A 17,971-nucleotide genomic window follows, 5' to 3' on the forward strand; every position below is an offset into this window, starting at 1 on the left:
TCCCCAGCTTTGTAACTTGTGGGCAAAAGTATGTTTACAGTTGTTCATATGGAAAATAATGTAATAATCCTATATTATAAAAGCCCAGCGACTGAAATGGCAGAACGACCAGAGACCAGAACTACCAGCCCCTTGCCCAGGCCTGCCGGGACCCACCGCCCCAATCGGGGGCATGGCCCCTTTCCCAGGCTTTCTGTGCCCCCCCAGCGGGGACCTCCATCCCAATCCAGGGCCCCCATGCACCGGACCTCTATCCTATATAATAAAAGGGTAATATGCAAATTGACCCTAATGGCGGAACAACCAGAATGGCTGCTAGACCAGTCACTATGAGGTGCACTGACCACCTCTCGGTCCCTTTCCCCAGCCAGTAGGTTCCAAGCACCTGATGGCAAATAGGGAACTGGGGGATGCAGGGTGCCAGGCCAAGGCCCTGCCCTGCTGGTCACCCCACACACAGAGGGTGACCAGCAGCGGTGGAGGGGCTGGCGAGCAGGCGGGAACAGCCAACCTCTAGGTCCCTTCCCCTGGCTGTCAGGCACCGATCACCCAATGGCAAATGATGAACCAGGGTTGGGTGGCAGCAGGGGGCGGGGCCAGCTGTGGGAACCCGGGAAAGATGTCCCTGGTAACAGGCCAGGCCTAGGGACTGTACCCATGTGTGAATTTCATGTGCCGGGCCTCTAGTCCTATATAATAAAGAGGTAATATGCCAATTGACCCTCACTCCGTCACACCATCATAAAATGGCTGCGCCACAGTGGAGGCCAGGTTCCCGTAACAAGCCATAATGAGCCATCAGCAGGAACCTGAGGCTGTGTGGCACCGGGCCAGGGTGGGGGACCTCAGGCCATGCCCCCCCGGCGCCAGGCCAGGGGACCTCAAGCCAAGTCCCCAGCCCAGTGGGGCACAATGGGGGACTTCAGGCCATACCCCCCACCCAGCAGAGCTTGTAGGGGGAACTCAGGCCATGCCCTCCGCCCAGCGGGGCTTGACGGGAGACCTGAGGCTGTGCTCCCCACCTGGTGGGGCTTGACAGGGTGGGGCCAGCCAGGTCTGGATCTCGCCCAATGGGAGTGGGGCCGGCTGGGTCTGGATCTCTCATGATTTTGAGCTGCACGCGGGTGGGTGGGGACTTGACTCTGGGTCCCATGGTGAGCCCCAGACTCTGACAGGAGGAAGATTTTCATATAGATTTTACTAATTTTCTTTCATCTCTGACACTTCTATTTTAAAGGGCAAATAGCAATCTTAAAATATTTCCTCTAATTAATTCCCTTTTAATGTGCATGGATTTTGTGCACCGGGCCACTAGTTAATAAATAATAATACAAGAATAAATAAACTCTTTCATGTACTCACAACTGTAAACCTAATTTTGCCCACCCCTGTATTTCTCTGTTAATCTCTCCTTCGAACTGAGCAAACTTTGAAAACCATCAGCAGGCATCTTTCCTGTCCCCTGATGCAGAATGTCCCACAGATCCCCATTATTTACAGGATCAGGACTCTTCACCCAAGAAGATATCTGAGCTCAGATACTCCACTGTATGACCATATCCCCTTGGGAAAGGTTACAATCATTCTAAACCTCACATGTTCCTCAGGATTTTTAATCATGTATTTGTTGTTGTTGTTGTTGTTGTTGTTAACTCTCACATGAGGGTATTTCTCCATTAATTTTTAAAGAGTGGACAGAGAGAGAAACATCGATGTGAAAGAGACACATCGATTGGTTGCCTCCCACATGAGCCCCTACCGAGGCCAGGGATCAAGCCTGCAACTGAATCAAACCCTTGTCTGGAATCAAAGCCCAGACCCTTCAGTCCATGGGCCAATGCTCTATCCACTGAGCCAAATCGGCTAGGCCTAATTGTATATTTTCATACCCTTATTTAATCTGTTTCAGTAGATTAAATTTTAGGAGGATGGGGATGTCGTCGGGAGCGCCCAAACCTGGGTCAAACCTAAACCAGTGCCTGGCACCAAGGAATAATTGTTGAAAAAAATATAGTCTAAGGGCCCAGTGCCCTCTTTTTCATAGAGTCCTTAGGATTAAATGCGATGTTTCACCCCGAGCGCTGCAGGCATGCGGGGGAGCTCAAAGCGGGCTCATCTTTGCCTGCTTTGTTTCATAGTAAAAGTCACAATGGAATTCAAATCCCGCAGGCTGGCAGCCGCATCCTCATCTTCCAGGCATCGTCTCTCCCCATCCTCCCCGCTGTGCACACACCTCATATTCTGACCTCAGGGCCACCACCCCTTGTTCCCGGATAAGCCCGGAATGTGGACGTTTCCACATTTTCCACATGCTGTTCCCTCCACCTCACATCCTGCACCTCTGCCCTTTCTCCTCCAGGTCGGAATGTGATGTTCTTTCAGGTCTGTCTTGGATGCTCTCCCGATCCACCTCCTCCCCGACCGGTGATAAATAACGGTGCGCTTCGTGGCACCGGGCATGGAAGAGGGCTGCACCTTCCTTCCTATCAGAAGGTCAGCGTGGCTGCGACTTTGTGTGGTTGAGAAAGCTCAGGTGCATCCCAGCCTGGAGCTTTAAGAGGCGGCAACCTGCACTCTTCAGCTCAGTGAGCACAGTCCTGCCACCAACCCTTGGGGAAGCAGCAGCCACAGGGCGGAGGCACTGAGCTATGGGTGTTTGTCTCAGCTTAGCCTGGCATGCCCGCAGTCAGGCACTGCATTTTCCCTTGTCCTGGGAGGCTCCTCACGCACAGGGGACATTGTTAGGATGCTGTGGGCTTGGCTCCAGAGCAGGGCTCCCCCCGCCTTGTGCCTGATCCAGGAATCCAGGATTTTCGGCCAAATGAACTGTGGCTTGAAGGGTGAAGGACCTCAGGTCCTGGTAGTTGGGAAGTGGAAATACCATCATTATATCTAGAAACACCAGTCTTTCCCGAAAGGAGGACAATTGGGCTGAGGTTCCCAGAGCTCAGATGGGCAGCCAGGCTTTGTTGCCCCACTCAGGGGTCAGAGTGACCTGAGAAAATGTTCTCTGGGCAAAGTCAATGCCAGCCTGTGTCCCGTCCTTTCCGGAACTCTCTCATGGTGGCTACGTGGGCATTTCCCCAGCTTTGCAGGCCCCTGCTCCAGGGCCATGTCTGTGGCTGTGGTCTTGAAGGAGGAGCCTGCCTTTGCCTGTGTCTGAGCCCCCACCACTCTGGTTCCCAGGCCGACTGGCTCTGCTGAGGGAGCAGTCCGCTGTGTTCAGAATTGCCCTCACCTGCTGCCTTTTCTTACTCGAATGTACTTTATGGGCCAGCTTGTTTCAAATAGTTTGTTATAATAAATGTGTATTATTTTAAAAGTATAAGGCATGAATCATCCAGAAAGAATACTTGACCAGTCTGGAGATGGTTTACCTTAACATGTAGTATTATATTTAATCGGATGACATTGAAACTGTAAGAAGAGTTAACGGGAGGTCCCGGCGATGGCTGTGTCAAGTGCAGTACCAGGTGGTGTTCTTCTGAATGGATTAGGTGGCATTTAAAGATTGGAAGATGAGTAAGATAATAAGGCAGGCAGCCCTGTTTAAAGTAAATTCATTCTGGCTAAGTTAAAGCTCGTGTCAGAGGGAAATGAAATACTAATTCCTTTTGCAGAACCTGGAGCTTAAGACTTTAGGAATATTTAACTTGAGTACTATTTAAAAAAAATTCAAGTAAAGGCCAAATAGAAATAACAGCAGTGTGTGGATGTGTGTGGGGTGGAGGATAATGCTATGTGCTATGGCTTTATCCAGGGCTATTGCATGAATGGCAATGCTTTAATTCCGAAAAGGATAAAATTCTGGCAATGTAACACCAAGGCCAGCTACGATCTGTGTTTTCATTGCTTCCATGCCTGTCTCCCGTCAGCTCCTTGCAGGCAGGGATGTGTGAGTCAGTGTTTCATCCCCCGTGCCGTTCACCGTACGCATCAGTACTCAGGGCTCACTGAAATGTCTCTGTGTAAATGATCAGGTTAAACAAGGACATGCATATCCAAAGGAAAGACTAACAGAAGCCCTTGGGCCAAACCTGTGGTTGCCACGATTTTCCATTACCTTGCCCCAACTTGCCACCTGCTGGGCTTCGAGCGCAGGACTTTGTGCTTCCTCTTGTTGCCATGGTGCTTTTCTTTCCACTGTTTCCTCCTTCTTTTTTCTTTTTTTTCTCACTCCCCCTCCCCCAGTTCCCCTCCATCAGCTTGGCAACCAGCAGCTTGTTCTCTGTATCTATGGATCTGTTTCTGTTTTGTTTACTTTATTCATGGGTTTTGTCTTGTTAGATTCCACATGTAAGGGAAATCGGATGGTATTTGTCTTTTTCCCTCTGACTTGTGTCACTTAGCATAATACCCTCTAGGTCCATCCATGTTGTTGCAAATGGCAAGATTTCATTCTTTTTTATGGCTGAGTAATATTCCATTGTGAGAAATATGAGATCTTTATCCATTCATCTATCGATGAACACCTAGGTTGCTTCTGTGTTTGGGCCATTGTAAATATTGCTGCAAAGAACATAGGGGTGCATATATCTTTCTGAATTAATGTGAGGTTTTTTGTTGTACTGTAGTGTTGGTTTTTTTTGTTGTTGTTGTAGTTTTGTTTTGTTTTTATAAATACCCAGAAGTGCAACTGCTGGGTTGTATGGAAGCTCAATTTTTCTTTTTTTGGAGGAAACTTCATACTGTTTGCCAATAGTGGCTGCACCAGTTTACAATCCCACTGACATTGTTTGAAGAGTCCCCTTTCTCCTCCTCCTCGTTGGCACTGTTATTTGTTGATTTTTTTTTTTTTTTTTTTGGCAGCCACTCTGCCAGTCTACTGTGTACCTAAATCTCAGGTCATGGCCCTCCTGGCTGGTGCGGCCTCATATCCCTACTGCCTCCCAAGACTGTATCCAGTGCCAACCCCAGCACAGCCGAGTGCCGGCACCGCCCAGCCCTGCTCCTGCTGCAGACCTACTGGCATTCATGTTCCCGTGGGACTCCCTGCCCAGCAGATTCCAAGTCTCTTCCCAGATTATGCCTGAACGTTGGAGGCCTTTCCCAGGGAGTCAGACCAGGCAGGCCCTCTCTGCTCCTCCACCAGCTCCATCCTCTCCTCTGTGCTCTCACGTACCTGTGACTGGATCGCTGCTCACACCCACATGGTGGCTGGTTTCCTTTACAGAGAGCTCCTACGGACAGCAGCTGCATTATCTCTGAATCCCCAGGAATGCCGTGCAGTCTTAGAAACGTCATAGCTCCATGTAAAAGTTCAAGCGATCACGTGTGGGCCAAGTATAGACCTCAGGCATCAGTCTCTGCAGACTTGCCCTCCAGTCTTTTTATTTTTCTCAAGTTCACCTTATGTGGCAACTAACACCCATTTATTCCATTCATAAAAATCAGGAGTTTTCACATAAATATCCATGGTTGGATCTGTAAAAGATCAGAGGGCATTGGTCCCTCGCCTCCAAGAGCATCTGCAGAGCTGTCGGCAGCTGGCGTTTTAGGCAGATCACATGCATGTGCACAGCCTCTGGCTGCAGTCCCTCCCAGGACACCAGTTTCATAGGTTGATGTCACCTGCCAGAATCCAGGAGACAGATGAGCACCACCCTGGAAAGACGTACACAGCAGAAACTTACTGTTTCTTCTAAGGGCTGAGTATTAGTCTGCTCAGCAGCCCTAACAAAATACCACAAACCCGGGGCTTAAACAGCAACAGCATTGATTTTTCAGCTCTGCAGTCTGGGAAGTCAAAGAGCAAGATGCCAATGATTCCGCTCCTGCTGGGAGCTCTCACCTGGTTCGCATGTGGTTGTCATCTCCTCATGTGCTCCTGGGGCAGAGAGAGCTCTGGTCTCTCTTCCTCTCCATACAAGGGTGGGGAAAGGCCAGTCCAAGGGCCATATAAGGCCCATGAAATCATTTGGTCCGGCCCTGCCAAGGCATTAGGGGTGGGTCAACTAAATGTTTGATCAAATTTAACAGGCTAATTTTTTAATTTATTTTTTCCTTTATTGATTAAGGTATTACATATGTGTCCTTATCCCTCCATGGCTCCCCATCCCCCCACTCACGCCCTCCCCCCTCTCCCCCCCAGTGTCTGTGTCTATTAGTTAGGCTTATATGCATGCATACAAGTCCTTTGGTTGATCTCTCCCCCTTACCCCCACCCCCTTACCCCCACCCTCCCCTACCTTCCCTCTGAGGTTTGACAGTCTGATCGATGCTTCTCTGTATATGGATCTGTTTTTGTTCAACCGTTTATGTTGTTCATTATATTCCACAAATGAGTGAGATCATGTGATATTTATCTTTCTCTGACGGGCTTATTTTGCTTAGCATAATGCTCTCCAGTTCCATCCATGCTGTTGCAAATGGTAAGAAATCCTTTTTTACTGCAGCGTAGTATTCCATTGTGTAGATGTACCATAGTTTTCTAATCCACTCATCTACTGATGGGCACTTAGGCTGTTTCCAAATCTTAGCTATGGTAAATTATGCCGCTATGAATATAGGGGTGCATATCTCCTTTCTGACTGGTGTTTCTAGTTTCTTGGGATATATTCCTAGAAGTGGGATCACTGGGTCAAATGGAAGTTCCATTTTTAGTTTTTTGAGGAAACTCCATACTGTTCTCCACAGTGGCTGCACCAGTCTGCATTCCCACCAGCAGTGCAAGAGGGTTCCTTTTTCTCTGCATCCTCTCCAGCACTTGTCTTTTGTTGATTTGTTGATGATAGCAGCACTTACTGTTTGTTGATTTGTTGATGATATCCATTCTGACAGGTGTGAGATGGTATCTCATTGTTGTTTTGATTTGCATCTCTCGGATGATTAGTGACTTTGAGCCTGTTTTCATATGTCTCTTGGCCTTCCTTCTGTCTTCTTTCAAAAGTATTTATTTAGGTCCGTTGCCCATTTTTTGATTGGGTTGTTTTTCTTCCTTTTGTTAAGTTGTATGAGTTCCCTGTAAATGTTGGAGATTAAATCCTTATCAGTGATAACATTGGCAAATATGTTCTCCCATGTATGGGCTTTCTTGTTGTTTTGCTGATGCTTTCTTTTGCTGTGCAGAAGCTTTTTATTTTGATGTAGTCTCATTTGTTTATTTTCTCTTTAGTTTCCATTGCCCTAGGAGCAATATTAGTGAAGATATTGCTTCAGTATATGTCTGAGATTTTGCTGCCTGTGGATTCCTTTAATATTTTTATGGTTTCCCATCTTATGTTTAAGTCCTTTATCCATTTTGAGTTTATTTTGTGTATGGTGTAAGTTGGTGGTCTAGTTTTATTTATTTATTTTTTTGCATGCATCTGTCCAATTTTCCCAACACCATTTATTGAAGAGAGTGTCTTGATTCCATTGTATGTTCTTTCCTCCTTTGTCAAATATTAATTAAGCATAGTGGTTTGGGTTGATTTCTGGGTTCTCTATTCTATTCCATTGGTCTATCTGTTCTTGTGCAAGTACCAGGCAGTTTTGAGAACAGTGGCTTTGTAATACAGCTTGATATCTGGTATTGAGATTCCTCCTAATTTTTTCTTCTTTCTCAGGATTGCTGCAGCTATTCGGGGTCTTTTTTTATTCCATATGGTTTTTGTAGAGTTCATTCTAGGTCTGTGAAATATGCCATTGGTATTTTAATATGGAGTGCGTTGAATCTATAGATTGCTTTGGGTAGTATGGACATTTTAATGATGTTGATTCTACCAATCCATGAACACAGGATGTTCTTCCATCTGTTTATATCTTCCTCTATCTCTTTTTTCAGTGTCTTGTAGTTTTCAGAGTATGGGTCTTTTACCTCCTTAAGTTTATTCCTAGGTATCTTAATTTTTTTGGTGCAAAGGTAAATTGGATAATTTTTTTAATCTCTCTTTCTGTAAGTTCACTATTAGTGTATAAAAATTCCATAGATTGCTTGGCATTAATTTTGTATTCTGCTACATTGCCGAATTCATTTATTAAATCTAATAATGTTTTGATGGAGTCTTTAGGGTTTTCTATGTACAGTATCATGTCACCTGCGAATAATGGCAGTTTTACTAGTATGTCTTCTTTTCCAATTTGGATACCTTTTATTTCTTCTCCTTGTCTAATTGCTATGGCTAGCACTTCTGTGTTAAACAGGAGTCGTGAAAGTGGGCATCCCTGCCTCGTTCCTGTTCTTAGGTGAAATGGTTTTAGTTTTAACAGGCTAATTTTTAAGTTGATAATTTTGTATGGTCTTTGAATGATGTTATAAAGATCCAATGGCCCTTGGCAGAAAAAAGGTTCCCCACTCCTGCCTTAGAAGGACACTAACCCCATCATATGTCTCATCTTCAAGACCTCCTCTAACCCTGAGTCCCTCCCAAAGCCCCCATCTCCAAATACACAAGATCTGGGAGAAAACAAACATTCAGTCCCTACAGGCTAGCCCCAGAAATGAGGCCAATCCTCCCCGCCTTTGCCAGTCCAGGGGAAGAATTTAGTTTGGTTTGTACGTATTTATTTTTTAGTTACAAACTATTCAATATTTTCTACCCCAACACAAAAGGAGCCCAGCCTTCCTTGTCTTGTGCAGTGGCAAGGGCATCCAGAGACCTCCGTTTCTGATTCAGCTCTGCTGCCTCATGCTTGACCTTGGGGTTCCTGTTCTCTGCCTGCCTCACTTTTCCCTTCTGCAGCGATCTGGGCAAGACAAGGGGATGGCTCGTGGCCCTTCAGCATCTAATGCACCTTGTGTCTTTCCTGGTTCTTTCTGGGAAGATGTATGGGATTTCTGGGTGCTCCCATCCACAGAGTGATGTCAACTGTCCACTCCAGCCAGGAGACTCCCACATTCAGAGGGCACCAGTGTGGAGGTTAGGTCTCACCTGGAGCAGGATCAGAAGGCCATGCCCACTGGCATGCACTGAGGCAGCCACTCCCGTTCCTTGTCTGCTGGCACAGCCCCCCTTTCCACTCAGCTGCACCAAGTAATAAGAGAGGCCCATCCGCCCTCCTGTCACGAAGCTCCACGTGTGCTGCCTCTAATGAAGGATTTATTTAGGTCAAGGCTGCCTCCTGTGCACAGCAGTGCAGATTAAACACGTTGAGGAGAGGTAGCTGTTCCTCCTTTTCCCTCCCAGACTCACGGATCTGGCTGCCCATTATTCCTGAGGGGGCGGGGCAGTCACAAAGGACTCAGTGGCTGTGCGCCCCTTAGAAACAGAGAGCCAGAACCCGGTCCAGGCGATGCTGTCCTTGTTTCCTCGAGCCTCCGTTTGGTTGAGTCACTGCAGTGCTGTGGATCGTGAACAAATGAGTTTGACTAATTATCATGCCTGGATCCCATTTATACCACACAGCTTTCTTTTTTAGAGACAAAAATAGCTCCCAGGATTTGAGGGCTTGCCATGGGCCAGGCGATATGCTAATATCCTCAGTATCCACACAGCCTGTTGTATTGAAGCCTCGCAGGTGAAATGTAGGGCCAGTGCATTCGACCTAAGACTACGAGCTTCAAAGCTGCCTGCAGGATTTTTAGCAATAGAGCTGAGATTTGAGCCAGGTTTGGGCCCCAAATCCTCTGTGAAATACAGCATCTCCCCTCCGCCTGGCTCTGGGGATAACACCACCTCTGAAGCCAGATCAATCCCTCTATTTTGTCTTCTGCAGTTGTTTTCATCCTGCAGTTAAAAACAAACAACAGTAAGAACGAAAACCAGAAGAAAATTGGCCACCCTGCTCAAGGCAAAGGTGATTAGAATCCAAATCCAGATTGGCCCAGAGATTCCAAGCTCACAGCTGTGCCCGGAGGTTCCAATATCACAGCTGGGCCCAGAGGTTCCAATATCACAGCTGGGCCCGGAGGTTGCAAGATCATGGGGTCCTCACCATCCAAAGGCCCAAATGGGCGGCCAATTTCCTGGGAGTTTGTTAGGAACACAGACACCCAGGCCTCTGAATCTGCATTTGGAAGTAGATCTCCAGGGGATTAGAGTGTGCCTCTGAGTTTGGAAAGCATTGGGCTGAGCTCCTGGGAGGGAAGCTTCAGTCACCTCCCACCTGCAGCTTCTATTCCAGATCCTTCTGCCCTAATCCCTCACCTTATTTGGAGAAGACTGGGTGGGTTGACCTCAGACTCCCTGTGGGACAGGCCACATTGCTCATCCCCAGTGCATCCTGGAGTTCTCAGAGGCTCGGAAACGACATTGCCAGTTATTTCTGGTGACCCCGAATCTCTGCGCCTGCCCCACACCACGCTGCCCTTCCTGGCTTGCCTGGGTACCTCCTTCCTTCAGTCCTGGGAGTCCTGCTCAATATCCAGTCACCCTTTTGAAACAGGGAGGAACCTCCCAGCATTGCGTGGATGCAGGGGAGCATGGAAGGCTGGAGGGGGAGCATTGAGGGTCCACCCCCTTTCCAAGGGGAAAATGGGCCAACACCCTTCTTTGTCCAAGATGGTAAATGCGGCCCAGGGAAACTTACCAGCATTCCCGGGACTGACCTTGGGTGCTTTCCATCTTACCGCGCAATAATCGCCATCAGTAAATCCAAACAAAAGCGAATGTCAGCATTTGTTGAAAAGTGTCATGTGTAGGCAATTTCTAGAAAATAAATATTTATGCAAGCTTTGAGATACCACTGTCCTTTCCCAGACTGACAGGCACAAGCTAAACCTGTTTCCTCTTTCTCGGTTTCCAAGAAGACCTGCCAGGAGGGACATTTGACACCCCTGCCAAGCATTCATCAGTAGTTGTGCAAGGACAAAAGTGAAGACGTGTGTGACTCTGAAAGTGAACAAATGATCTTATCCTGTTGATTGCTCCGAAGTCGGTTGGATAGGGGAATGACAGCTCCGTTGTTCGAACTGTCTTTAACCAGGTTTCAGTGCATTCCAGAAAATGAGATCACTCAGCACCCGAAGCTGGAGAGAGGCAGTCCTGCATTGCAGTAGAAAGGCTCTGGTCCTCTCTGCTTGCTCATCCTGCTCTTGCTAAACTGCCCCTGCCTGGAACACCGCTGCCCACAGAGGCATCACCGGTCATGGGCGGTGTGCAGCAGGCTTCAGAGATGGCCTGTAGAATTTTAGTTTTCATACTTCCTGAGTCTGTGACCTTGAGGAGGTCATTCAACCTGAATAGCACGATTTCCTATTTGTCATGGGGAGAAAGGCACTGTGATTTATTTATTCAGTGTGGGGAGTCTTGTTTAATCACGATGGCATCCATAGGAAGTAGGTTTTAGCCCATTGTGCAGAATTGTACATTGAACCCTGATAGGTAAGAAGCTTCTTATCGGAGGTCAGGCAGCTGTAAGAATTCTAGCCTGGATCTTTCCAATTGCAAACACTTCTTTGTTTTTCCACATCTGCATGCTATCTTCTTGTTGCTTAAAAAATGTAAAATAAGCCCTAGCTGGTTTGGCTTAGTGGATAGATCATCGACCTGTGAACTGAAGGGTCCCAGGTTTGATTCTGGTCAAGGGCACATGCCAGGTTTTGGGCTCGATCACCAGTGGGGGACGTGTAGGAGGCAGCCGATCAATGATTCTCTCTCATCATTGATGTTTCTACCTATCTCTCCCTCTCCCTTTCGCTCTGAAATAAATAAATATATATATATATTTTAAATGTAAACTAAAATGAGAAGAACCACCTCTTGGTATTGTTGCGAGTATTCGAAGGGGTCATTTATATATGAGTACTTACCATCTGTCACACAATGGGCACTCAATAAGTAATCTTTTCCTTCCCAACCCTTTTGTTAAACCCTTAAAGGATGTGTGGTTGAGTGCTTTGCTCATCCCTGTTCTCTGGGGGTGACTCTTGCCTGTGACAGCTGTGTCTCTCTCACGTGCAGGGGCCGGGGAGGTGTCCTGCAGAGGGATCACCGACACCACTGTTCCCGACGCACTGAATGCCCCTCCTGTGAAATACTCTTGGTATTTCATTCTATCATGAATCTTCAGGGGGTGGAACTTGGAGAATATATTGTAGTTAATTACATTTGAAATCTAGGTCATGATGTGAATCATGGAATAAGAAAACTTAAGGACAAAATTAAAATATTTTTGAAGGGTTATTTCACTGCTTCCCCTCCTTTTTTAATTAAAATATTTTCTAGACTCTCAGGTGACCCTGTCCAACTATCATTAGAAATGCTGAGCCCGCCTTTCAACATCTGGTTTCTGTTTGACTCTCCAGGGGCTGAAAAACTCACTTTTGATGCAGTCGTTTTTATAGACAAACTATTGGGTTTCCCTTATACTGAATTAAAAGTCTTTCTCAGGACCTTTGAACATGTGTCTTGCTTTCCATTACATTTGACATGTCCATTCAGCAAATAGGATCTCCAGCACCCACTGTGTCCCGGAAATCACCCGGGCCCTGGAAGGGTACAGCAGGGGGGCCTGGACTCTGACCAGGAGCCGGCACTTAATTGCATTGTTTTTAGTGTGGCTCCTGGAAAATTTTAAAGTGCACATGTGGGTCATTTCCGCATTTCTAATAAAAGTGGTAATAATACATGATTTGACATAGGGCAAGATTTGACTAAGTACCAGAGACACATAAATGAATAGTGGTTACCGTCACCTCAGGGAAGGGTTACTCTCACCTTCATGAGCACCTCTTGATTGCCAGTGAAGATTTGAGTTTTCCTGAGAATGAACTAAAACTGTGGTATACTTTCATCTATACAATTCACATGCTGTGTGCCTGCTGTGGAGGAGGCTATGGTTGGCATTATGGAAGGGAGAAGGCATTGGTAAAAATGGGCACCCGTGTCAATGCTTAGGTAAAATGTTAGATATGTAGCATAAATTCAGTCAGTATTTGTTTGATAAGGGACAAAGTGCATATGTGGCTCACAGTGGATTTCTTTGGACGGTGCTTATTGATCCACGGCATGTCACTGATACACAGTCCAAAGGTAACCACTGGAGATGGGTGGGATTATTACTATTCTATGGGTGAGGACACTGAGACTAAGAGAGGTTAAGTCACTTAGACTCAGATCAAACCTAGATAAGGACTCCTGACCCCATCACCTGTGTAAGTCCTTTGACTCTTCTACTGAATAGAACTAGGGAATGGGTTTCACCCTGTGGGTATCAACTGATGCTGGAGTTGGTGGCCAGGGGGTTGTCATTGCTGGGTAGGTTTTGGGGGTCTTTCGGTTTAGGACCCCAAAACCATTGCCATTAGTGGATGTCGAAACCCCACGCTTGGGAGGCAGCAGTAATAGCAGATAGAACACAGAACTGGAACTCAGGAGCCACAAGTTCAAGCCTGGATTCTCCATGTGACTTTGGGCAAGTCATCTCGGGGCCTCCTCACCCACAAAATGAAAGGCAGTGGCTCAATGGCTCTCTTTTGCCTTGATGTTCAGAATCCCACTGTCAGGATCCATTCGGCTCAGATGTTCTGGCTTATAGGTTCACCTGAGCATGGGGATCTTTGCTTTTCTACGAGTGTTACTAAGAGGCCCAGAAATTATGTCTATGCCACTGAACAATTATCAGACTACTACAGAAAGACTGATACAGAAAGACTGTGGCTCTTGATGGCCACTGTGTTTGTGGTATATTTTATATATATAAATTTACATATACAGATATATATGTGTGTGTATGCATACATATACACATGATATACACTGAGTGGCCAGATTATTATGATCTCTGAACGCATAATAATCTGGCCACTCAGTGTATGTATGTGTGTGTGTGTGTGTGTGTGTGTGTGTATATATATATATATAAAAGGCCTGGTGCATGAATTCGTGCATGGGTGGGGTCCGGCAGCCTGGCTAGGGAGAGGGGACATGAGCAGTTGGCCGGCCTGCCTGCTGGTCGAACTCCTGGTCGAGGGGACAATTTGCATATTAGCCTTTTATTATATAGGATATACACTGAGTGGCCAGATTATTATGCGTTCAGAGATCATAATAATCTGGCCACTCAGTGTACATGTGTATACATATTAATTGGCTAAAGTTTCATACATGCACATGCTATATACATAGCTCTCTCTATATATAGCTCATATATGTGTGTGTGTGTGTGTGTGTGTGTGTGTGTGTGTGTGTGCTTTTCTCTCTCTCTGTTTCCCTCTCTGTCTCTCTCTGTGTATGTAAGATTTTGCTAGTAGCTAAGCTTTTGCTTTCCATATAGCTTGAATATTAAATATTTTTGGAATGTAGAAAAAAGGATTACAATAAGTAAATACATTTTTAGAAAGTTTAAAGTAGAAATGAGGAGCTTGTAAACTACTAACTTCCCAGTTTATTTATTTTTTATTTTTCATTTCTGTTTTGAAAGGGCAAACTACATTTCATTTCTTCTCTCTGGGACTGCTGGTAATTCCCCTTTAGGAGAAAGATCTCCTGTGCACTGTGCTAACCAGGATACCTCCTAACAGGGTGGGAAGGGTGGTCAGACAATGTGACTTGCAGATCTGGTCTCCAACTCTGTCACTCAGGTGTAGCAGGGTTGGGGAGGGTTGGGGCCTGGAGTCAGGCACAAATTTATAAAAGCACACACACTGTACATGTGCGCACACACATAAAAACATGTACAAGGCAAGCATAGCCGGCCCGTTCTGTTGACCCACATGAACAGTTGAGAAGGAAATGAAATTTGCCTGAAACACACTGAAATATTCAATTGATTAAAGCAAATGGCCCATTAAATTGAGCTTATCCAATCAGTAGAACCAACCTTGAACCACATCTTGTCTGACCAGTCATCCTTAAACATTTCCCTTCCTTTCCCCAAACAGTTATGCCACCCGATCTTGCAAGTCTCTTCTCCAGCTTTCTGGGATTCTCTAGAGGTTTCCAGCTATTTAATTTCTTGTTCTTTCATATACATTTTCCCCAAACAGTTGATATTTGAGGGAAATAGATCAACTGGTTTGATCATTAAAATGGAAGCCCTGGGCATGGTTCTTTGTTTACACATTCTGGACAAGAGTTAAACTAAGTGAATTTTAAACCTGGTCTAAAGATGATGGGCCCTCTTGATGAAGAACACTTGTACTGATTCTGGAAACCCCAGTGCCCAATCCCAGCCTGACTCTACGCCAGTGGTTCTCAACCTTTCTAATGCCGTGACCCTTTAATACAGTTCCTCATGTTGTGGTGACCCCCAACCATAAAATTATTTTTGTTGCTACTTCATAACTGTAATTTTGCTACTGTTATGAATCGTAATGTAAATATCTGGTATGCAGGATATCTTAGGCGACCCCTGTGAAAGGGTCGCGACCCACAGGTTGAGAACCGCTGTTATAAACGGTAAGGCTTTGCACAGAGGAAGGCTTTTTGCTCTTTCTAATAACCTCACCTGTTTATCCCTCTAGCTCCACGTCAAACATTTCCTCTGCTGTGAAACCCTCCCCAACTGTTTCAGGCCAAATGAATGACCATATGCCCTCATGGGACCCTGCCTAGAGTGTAATCATAACATATATCGTGTCGATGCCTGCAGTCAGGTTGCATCTGTTAACCTTTTCCATATGAGTGTTGCTGTACAAGCCACACCAAAACTCAATGGCTGACAAGCACCAGAGTGCATTCTCACTCATGAGCCGGGGTGCCTCTGCTGCACCTGTCTCCCCTCTTCCTCCTGGGAGCAGGGGCTGCCAGGGCACATTCTTCTCATGGCGAGGGGGCAAGTGGAGGCACACGTGGCCTTTCACTGCCTGGGCTGGGGACTGACCACAGGCCATTGGCCAAACCAAACCAAATTGTGAGGCAGTCCCCTCACAATGAGGCCACAGCAAGAACTGGATGGAGGGTGGGGTGAAGTGGGGTGAAGAATTGGAACTAAATGACCAATCTTTCGACAGGTTCACCTGCCCTATTAGATCAGGAGCCCCATGGTGGAAGGGGAGTGTGGGTGGGCAGGGAGCAGGAACAATGTCTGCTCCTATATCACCTACCCCTAGGCCTGGGGCTAGGTGTTTGTTGAAGTCCAAAAGGCCTTTCCAACCCTTTCCTTTACAGCAGAGTTTGGCAAACTATGGCTGCAGAGCCAAGTCTCTCTCCCTCTCTCTCTCTCTCTTTCCTCTTGCAAACATAGAACTAAACATATACATTGTTGGAAAACAAAATAAAAATAATATTTAAAGTTGTATCAGGACATAACCACACCCATTCCTTTGTGTGTTGTCCATGGGTGCTTTAGAGCAAAACAGCATTCTTAGAGTTGCCATGGAGACTGTATGTCCCTAAGCCTAAACCATCCCTACCTGGTCCTGCACAGAAATGTTGCCGCCCGCCCCTGCTTTACAGGTCAGGAACCTGAGAGAGCCCCAGGGAGGTGGACACCCTACCCACGGCTACAGAGTGGTCCGCTCCATGAAGCCTGTGGATTTGGGGTTAATATTTTCCCTTCTTTGTTTCCTAGTAATTGGCTGCCTGCTACGCCCATGTGTCACTGACCAGGAGGCATTTCCTGCGGTGGCGCTTCATGACCCAGCGACGTCCGGCCTAGTGAAGCCCCCGTGGTGTCCAGCATGGCCACGCTGCTCCTGGGCGCGGCGCTGCTGGTGGCACAGCTCCAGCTAGTGCCTTCCCGCCCCGGCGCGCCCTGGGCGGGACCTGGACCACAGGAGCTGGTGTGGAAAGCAGCCACCCTCCAGGACCAGGCCCTGGACGGCGCGGCCCCCAATGGCTCTGCCAGGCAACTCCCGCAGACCATCATCATCGGCGTGCGCAAGGGCGGCACCCGCGCGCTGCTGGAGATGCTCAGCCTGCACCCCGACGTGGCGGCCGCCGAGAACGAGGTGCACTTCTTCGACTGGGAGGAGCACTACAGCCAAGGCCTGGGCTGGTACCTCAGCCAGATGCCCCTCTCGGCCCCCCACCAGCTCACCGTGGAAAAGACCCCCGCGTACTTCACGTCGCCCAAAGTGCCTGAGCGGGTCCACGGCATGAACCCGGCCCTCCGGCTGCTGCTCATCCTGCGGGACCCGTCGGAGCGCGTGCTGTCGGACTACACGCAGGTGCTGTACAACCACGTGCAGAAGCACAAGCCCTACCCGTCCATCGAGGAGTTCCTGGTGCGCGACGGCCGGCTCAACGTGGACTACAAGGCGCTCAACCGCAGCCTCTACCACGTGCACATGCGCAACTGGCTGCGCTTCTTCCCGCTGCACCGCATCCACATCGTGGACGGCGACCGCCTCATCAGGGACCCTTTCCCCGAGATCCAGAAGGTGGAGAGGTTCCTGAAGCTGTCCCCGCAGATCAACGCCTCAAACTTCTACTTTAACAAAACCAAGGGCTTCTACTGCCTGCGGGACAGCGGGCGGGATCGCTGCTTGCATGAGTCCAAAGGCCGGGCGCACCCCCAAGTGGACCCCAAACTCCTCCATAAACTGCACGAATATTTCCACGAGCCAAATAAGAAATTCTTTGAGCTCGTGGGCAGAACATTTGACTGGCACTGATTTGCAATAAGCTAGGCTCCGAACCTTTCCGATACTGTAAGTTCTGGTGTACATCTAGGGGGGGAAGACGTTTTAAGCTATAATTTATTTGTAAGATCCATAAATGACTTCTGTACAGTATTAGATTCACAATTGCCATATATACTAGTTATATTTTTCTACTTGTTAAATTGAGGGCATTTTGTATTGTTTTTCATGGTTGTTAACATTGTGTAATATGTCTCTATATGAAGGAACTAAAAGATTTCACTGCAAAAAGAAATAATAATAAATTCTGGAGACGCTGTCTTTTTTGAATATAATTAACTTGCCCCTGACTCAAAATAGCTGTCCATGTTGCACCCATTGGAGAACCCATATTCCTTTGTTACTGAAAACAAAAAGAAAAACAAGTTTTGACGGATATTATGTTCATCTTTCCTCCTTTCTTTCCTTCATTGCTCTTTTGAATTTTGACTGTCTTGCTGTGGTCATCAGATTTACTATTTTTTACTTGCATTGTAATATTTATCTTCACTGAGACCCCCTGTTATTTTGGAGGAGGCAGTTTTG

At 47.0% G+C, this 17,971-nt stretch overlaps 1 protein-coding gene across 1 annotated transcript in view; it reads left to right on the plus strand.

Moving 5' to 3' along the window:
- Positions 1-17,705, plus strand: part of HS3ST1 (heparan sulfate-glucosamine 3-sulfotransferase 1) — a 29,528-nt gene extending 11,823 nt beyond the window's left edge. Inside the window, exon 3 of the mRNA XM_079772763.1 lies at positions 16,375-17,705. Within this exon, the coding sequence (XP_079628889.1) occupies positions 16,484-17,419 (936 nt within the window). The 5' untranslated portion in view covers positions 16,375-16,483 and the 3' untranslated portion in view covers positions 17,420-17,705. The remainder of the gene's footprint in view (positions 1-16,374) is intronic.
- Positions 17,706-17,971: the final 266 nt, after the last annotated feature.

The sequence above is a fragment of the Cnephaeus nilssonii genome (assembly GCF_951640355.1).
Source record: "Cnephaeus nilssonii genome assembly, chromosome: 1".
Lineage (NCBI taxonomy): Eukaryota > Metazoa > Chordata > Mammalia > Chiroptera > Vespertilionidae > Cnephaeus > Cnephaeus nilssonii.